Here is a 6,894-nt window from a genome sequence, read left to right as displayed (position 1 = left end):
ATCTTATTCCAAAAGAATTAAACATAAACCTTTTAGAATATCTAATAGAAGGATTTTCCTGAGGATTAAGTCTAGGACCTCTTGAGATCCGTTCCAGAGGATAAGTATTATGAGAATACCATCTCCTATACTTAGAACTACCAGACTTATTCTCATAGACATTCCCGTAGAGATTTCTAGATGAGTAACCTTGGAAACCTATTTTATGAGAGTTCTGGTTTTCTGCAGGAGTGAAATCCATTGTAGATGTCGTCAGACAATTTACTCTTTCGACTGTAAAAAGAAGTAGATCTGAAGATCCGAAATATGTTTCTTTCTAGCAAAACATTATAGAGTATTATGATCTCTTTTCCCGCATAATGAACAGGTTCGTGGACAAGGAACACTAGAAGAAACTTGTTTTAAGCTCATAGCCTTTCCGGAAATCCGCAAGTCACGCAAATGTTTCTAAACAGGCAATTCCTTAGGAGTAATTTTCTGCATGCTAGGTAATACCACATGAGTATTAGAGATAGGCTCTGAATAAGACTTACTCACTAAACAGAGTTTTCCCTTTTCAAGGATTCACACTGTTCCTGGGCTAGAAACAGAGATGCAACAAGTTTCTCTTTTCAACACGAACGATGTTCAATTCTGATGAATGAATCTTGATTAAACGTTCTTCTATGATTGAGTCTTTTTTAACAGTATCTTCAAGTATACTAATATTTTCGCATTGTAGATTAGTTTCTTGAACAAGATTTTCGATATTGTTAGAAAAAGACTCAAACAATACTATAAAGTTCTCGTTCTTTATCAATAGACTTCACAAGTTCATCAGCGAGCTGAGTGCATTTTTCCTCAAGCGATCTAATTATAGAAACTTGAAAATCAATAATCTCATCAGATTTTTTTTAAAGTCCCGGTGAGCTTCATTTCAGATTCTGACATAGTGTCAACTGCCACTTTAGAGGGAATGTTATCAGAATCTGATAGCAAAAGTTTTTTACCTCGGGATTCGGAAGAATCAGCTAAGGATTTAACCTTTGAGGTAAGCCCAAGAGATTTAACATAATAAAAAACTTTGGAAGATATCTTTATGTGCGTAAAAGCGAGATAAACTTCTATCCACAAAAATCAGATTGCTACAAACACATACTTATGAGGTCTTTAACGTGTTTGCCTGCTCTGATACCAATTGAAACAGCAGGGGTATAACAACCACACCCAATAATTCGTTTGGAAATCTGTATGAACTAAATCCAATATAATTCTGAGAGCACCAACTTAAAAAGCGAGCTCAACCAAGAAATATACCAAAGATTTATATCTCAATTTCTCAATACAATCTGCAATCGAACATATAAAAAACTGTGAGCCCGATTGGTATGCGAAATAACTTGGACGGCACCAAAGACCAATGCCCAGGTGCCAATTAATTACTATCCAACAAACTAGGTCGCATTTTCCAATTGATTGAACTACGCACAACCTGTGATATTTCAAAAAAAAAATGGGGTCTAACAACCTGACCCAATATTTTGTTTAGGCAATATGTATGGACAAACTCCAATACAATTCCAAGAGAATCAACTAGACAGTCAGACTCAATCAATGAAAATATATCCAAGATTTGTATCTCGGTTTCAGAATGTAATCAGCAAATCAAACAGATAAAAATCCGCGAGCCTGATTATTATGTAAACAACTTGAACAGTACCAAAGACCAATGTTCAAGCGTCAATCAATTTATATCAACAACCAAAGGTTGGATTATCTAATTGATTGAACTACGCACAACCTGTGATATTTCAATTATATAAACAAATATAATGCGAAAAATAAATAACATAGACACCATGAGTTTTGTTAACGAGGAAACCGCAAATGCAGAAAAACCCTGGGACCTAGTCTAGATTTGAACACCACACTATATTAAGCCGCTACAGACGCTAGCCTACTCCAAGTTAACTTCGGAATGGAATGTAATTGAGCCCTAACCAATCTCACACTGATCAAGGTACAGTCGCATTCCTTACGCTTCTGAATCCCAGCAGGTCTCTGTGCACTTGATTCCATTAGATGATCTCACCCACAACTAAGAGTTGTTACGAACCAAAGTTGAAGACTTGATAAACCAATCTGTCTCACACAGTAAAGTCTATTGAACAGATAAATCTGTCTCCCACAGATAAACCTATGAGTTTTGTTCCGTCTTTTGATAAATCAAGGTGAACAGGAACCAATTAGTATACGAGACTTATATTACCGAAGAACAACCTAGAAATATCAATCACCTCACAATAATCTTAATCGTATGGTAGCAAAACAAGATATTGTGGAATCACAAACGATGAGACGAAAATGTTTGTGACTACTTTTTATCTTGCCTATCAGAGATTAAATATCGAGCAAATCTTGAAGAATATAGTACTCAATCCCGATAGAAAATAGCAAGATCAGAACACGCAACTACAAAGAAAATAGTTGGGTCTGGCTTCACAATCCTAATGAAGTCTTCAAGTCGTTAACCTACAGGGGTTTGGAAAAAACTAAGGTTAAAGGAGAATCGATGCTAGTCGCAAATAGTGTCATATAGGAGGTGTGGGGATTAGGTTTCCTAGGTGCTAGAGTTATCCTTTATATAGTCTTCAAATCAGGGTTTGCAATCAATGTTACCTTGGTAACAAAGCATTCAATATTCACTGTTAGATGAAAACCTGATTAGACTCAAGCTAATATCTTTCAACTGTTAGATCGAACTTAGCTTGTTACACACAAATGAAAAGTGACCTCATTTAGATATGAGTAACCGCACCTAAAAGTGTACACCTTTGTTGGCTCAACAATAGTTAACCGAAGTTAGCCATATGAACACTTTCATATCAACCTCATTCATCTTAACCATAATTAGTTTAAATGACTCAAATGAAACTAGTTCTAGAGTTGTTCAATTGTTTATATTCTCATAGAAGTATACAAGACACGATTGAAGCAAAATCGATTTTGATTCACTTGAATCAATTCATGAACATTATATCCACGGTTTGCAAAAGATTGCATTCCTTAATATATAAATGTGTTAGTTCATGAACAAACCGATTTTAGAACATAACCTATTCAAGTATGCAAACGGGTACACATACCTAAGTGGCCAGACTAAGTTTGGGTTCGCCAGTATGTGAACGGGTACGCATACCTCCAAACTCATTTGAATTTACCGGAATTGAACTTACGCCAATACGCATATGGGTATGCATACTAAGTTCCCGGACTTTCATTAACCAACCAGTACGCATAAGGGTATGCATACTATGGTTCCCGGACTTGGAATAACATGCAACAATTTAGCATACAAGTACACATACTGTGCTATATCCAATCATGGTTAATTGTTCTAAACTCCCATTTCAATCATTGAAACATTCTTAAAAAACAACAATAGCTGTCTCACACAAACTATTAGCTTCAAAGCAATTTTCAAGTAATCGAATGATCAGTACGAAACATTCCGAGTCTACATCAAATGACTGTGTCACACAAATCATGTAAGATGTTACCAGGCGATTTTCACATACTCATCTTTTGACTTTCATCAAAAATATAAGATGAAATTGGTTAAAGTGAAAGCTTACCAACACATATTTCGATAAATATGTAAGCAAGTTAAACTCGGCTCGAAATATCAAATGGGTATAGTCGAAGTATATATAGCTATACGACTTTTGTCTCAAATAGAAGATAGAGTAGATAGACTTTTGAGTTATAGATGAGTTCAAGTCTTCACATACCTTTTGTTGATGAAGTTCTACAAGTTCCCCTTAGTAGTTCTTCATCTTCAGTCGATGAACGCCGCGAAGTCTAATGTTCAACTACACTTACTATCCTAATCCGAGACTTAGTTATAAGTAGACTAGAAATCAAGACTTATAGTGTTGGCATCTAAACTTGACAAACAAGCTTGAGATAGCAACGCTTGCGAGTTCGACCGAGCAGTGCTCTAACAATTTCAATTCTATGAACAAATATAGTGCGGAAAATAAATAACACAGACACCAAAAGTTTTGTTAACGAGGAAGCCGCAAATGCAGAAAAATCCCGGGACCTAGTTCGGATTTGAACACCATAATGTATTAAGCCGCTACAGACACTAGCCTACTATAAGTTAACTTCGGACTGGAATGTAGTTGAGCCATAACCAAGTCTCACGCCGATTAAGGTACAATCGCGTTCCTTACGCCTCTTGAACCATGCCGGACTCTGAGCACTTGAGGAGTTAGAGGCATTCCAACACTATGAATGGTACCATGGTGCTACTTTAAAATATGAATCAACTTCTCGTTCTTATCTGTGGCCTACAATTGAAGACTACAAGATTTGGATGGTAAGTGAACCATATCCTAAGAAAACAAAATGATTCCAAGAGCTTTCAATGAAAAACTCAACTATACTGGTGGATATATATACCATGCTGCAACTTCTGCTCCACCAGACTCTCAACAAGTCGGGCCTGCAAGTTTTCATATAGACATCTGGACATACCTTAGGTATGTGAACATGAAACTGTAGTAAATGAGGAGAATACTGAACCTGAGCGGGAAACAACAAATGGATTTTACAAAAGAAAATGCATCATTAGGAACCAATAACTCCCTACCAACCCTACTACAGCTACACTTTAACCATTAGTAGGTCTTTAAACTGTACCCATAATAACTAATTACAAGCTCACAGTGTCTATAACATAGATATGACAAATACAAGTCGATCCGACATGGAGTTGTTACAGAGTGATGCTAAACTTGTGAGTTCTATTATTACTAATTTAAAGACGAAAGGGTTGTCGATACGACAAAGGTTATGTGATTGATTATGCTAAACAAACACAAAGATAAACAATGATACTAGGGCAGTCGAATCAACCACCTAATCTCAGCTAAGTCAGTTCAGTTTTAATATTGTTCTTGCCCCTTGTAATGGACACCGGTCAAGATGCAAGTGTATCGTTTATCCAAAGTAATATCAAATAGATGGTTTAATGTCAACTAAGGAAACTACTAATCCCTAGTATTAGCTTTCTTCTTACAGTATAACTAATCATAAATCAATTTTATCACTTAGATAATTAAACCTTTTCTAAGATGAATATTCTAATCACAATTGTTGGTCGAGCAACATCAAATCAGACTGAGTTGTGCTCTACAAATCGGACGACCAACTCATTCCAATTTTTCTTTGTTTACGAGCATTGAATTCAGTATTCTTCATCATAAATTCAGGTGAATTCAGAACATATATTCTCAAATGGTTGGTGTTAATTACGTAGTTGTTAGTTGTTAATTGAATCGTAATTAGTTAGGTTTTATCTTATCTTTCATGGTAAACAATCAAAACCCAAATATGAATCCATAAATTGTGGATTTGAATAATGTAGTTGAAGAAAGTCCTTCAATAGATCTTGTTAATGGTACTGAATATAGATGTGATGTGTGGAAATTTTCGTTGATTGGACGTCTTGATTTGCTTCGACTGAAGTTTGTTGATGCTGTATCAAACATGAAATCTCAGTGGAAATTGGTTGGTCAATGTAAGATTATACCATTAGGAAAAGGTTTCTTTACAATTAAACTTGATAATAAAAAGGATCAAAGCTATATCAAAGCTGGACTATGGGAGGTGTTCAATCAAACTTTATGGATTCGCAACTGGATACCAGATTTGCGTCCAGAATTACATGGAACTTCTTCAGCAATGGTATGGGTTCATTATCCAGGTCTCAGTCTAGAATATTGGGATGAGCAGACTCTTTTTACCATCAGTAAAGCATTGAGAGAACCAGTAAAGATAGATGAGGCTACTCTGAATTTTGAGAATGGATTATATGCAAGAGTACTTATTAAGATTGATTTAGCAAAGAAAATTCCAAACAAACTAAGGATTAAAACTAAATTTGGTGGTATTATGCAAAGTGTTTTACTAACAAAGTTGCCAAAATTTTGTCATCACTGTAAAATTGTTTGTCATGTGCAAGATGAACGCAGAGTGAAGATATCAGCTGAAGTAGAATCAAGCAATAACCATGTAAACAAGGAACTGCAACACCTAATAACAAGCCAGCTGAGAAGACAAATGACAAAGAAAAAAATTCAAATATTGCTCCAACTCCAGAAGCTCAAAAGGAACAAGTGAAGTTTGATATATGTTTTACTCCTGTTACTTCAATAAGCCAGCATATTACATTACCTCAAGATCAAACTATACATGTTACTTCAGGTAGATTTGAACTCTTAATATTGTTGTTGAAGAGGAGGAAATAGATTTACATGAAGGAATATAAAATCTTTCTCCAGCAAAGGTACAACAAATTGCTGATGATAATACAGTGGAGAAAAGTATAATCAATTCATCAATGGCAAAGATGGTTCCATTTCAAAGGAAAGAATTCCAACAACTACTTGGTCTAAAGTAATTCAAAAATCTTCATCTTCAGGTACCAAAACAATTCCAGCAGATCAACAAAAAGAAGTACCAAACAAGGTAAAATCTCAGCAACTTAACAACAAATACAACTTTAGAAGAAATCAAGGTAAAAGAGGTACTAGGGACCTCCATACTTTACAATGAGAGTCTTATTTTGGAATCTCAGGGGCCCGAGAATACCTAGGGCTCAAGAGAAATTAAGGTCTTTAATAAATCAATTTCAACCTTCACTAGTTTTCATAACAGAACCAAAAATAAGTTGTAATGCATCTTTTTGCAATAAGCTGAATCTACCTGGGATGCAGATTTTGGTTATTCATAATTCAATTTTAAACAAGAAAGGAAATATTTGGTTGTTTTGGGAATAAACATCTACCTACACCACTGTGGTATCTATGTCAAGTCAGATGATAACAGTCAACATTGGAGGCAACC

At 35.4% G+C, this 6,894-nt stretch overlaps 1 protein-coding gene across 1 annotated transcript; it reads left to right on the top strand.

Annotated features, from left to right (window-relative positions):
• Nucleotides 1-4,392: 4,392 nt before the first annotated feature.
• On the top strand, nucleotides 4,393-6,168 carry LOC113360522. The gene is made up of 2 exons (XM_026604027.1): nucleotides 4,393-4,526; nucleotides 5,460-6,168. The coding sequence occupies exons 1-2, from the start codon at nucleotides 4,393-4,395 to the stop codon at nucleotides 6,166-6,168; spliced, it is 843 nt and encodes a 280-aa protein (XP_026459812.1).
• Nucleotides 6,169-6,894: the final 726 nt, after the last annotated feature.

Source organism: Papaver somniferum, chromosome 3 (genome assembly GCF_003573695.1).
Source record: "Papaver somniferum cultivar HN1 chromosome 3, ASM357369v1, whole genome shotgun sequence".
Classification (NCBI taxonomy): Eukaryota; Viridiplantae; Streptophyta; class Magnoliopsida; order Ranunculales; family Papaveraceae; genus Papaver; species Papaver somniferum.
Note: the sequence above shows the minus strand (reverse complement) of the source record. Positions and strands in the feature narration are given on the sequence as shown.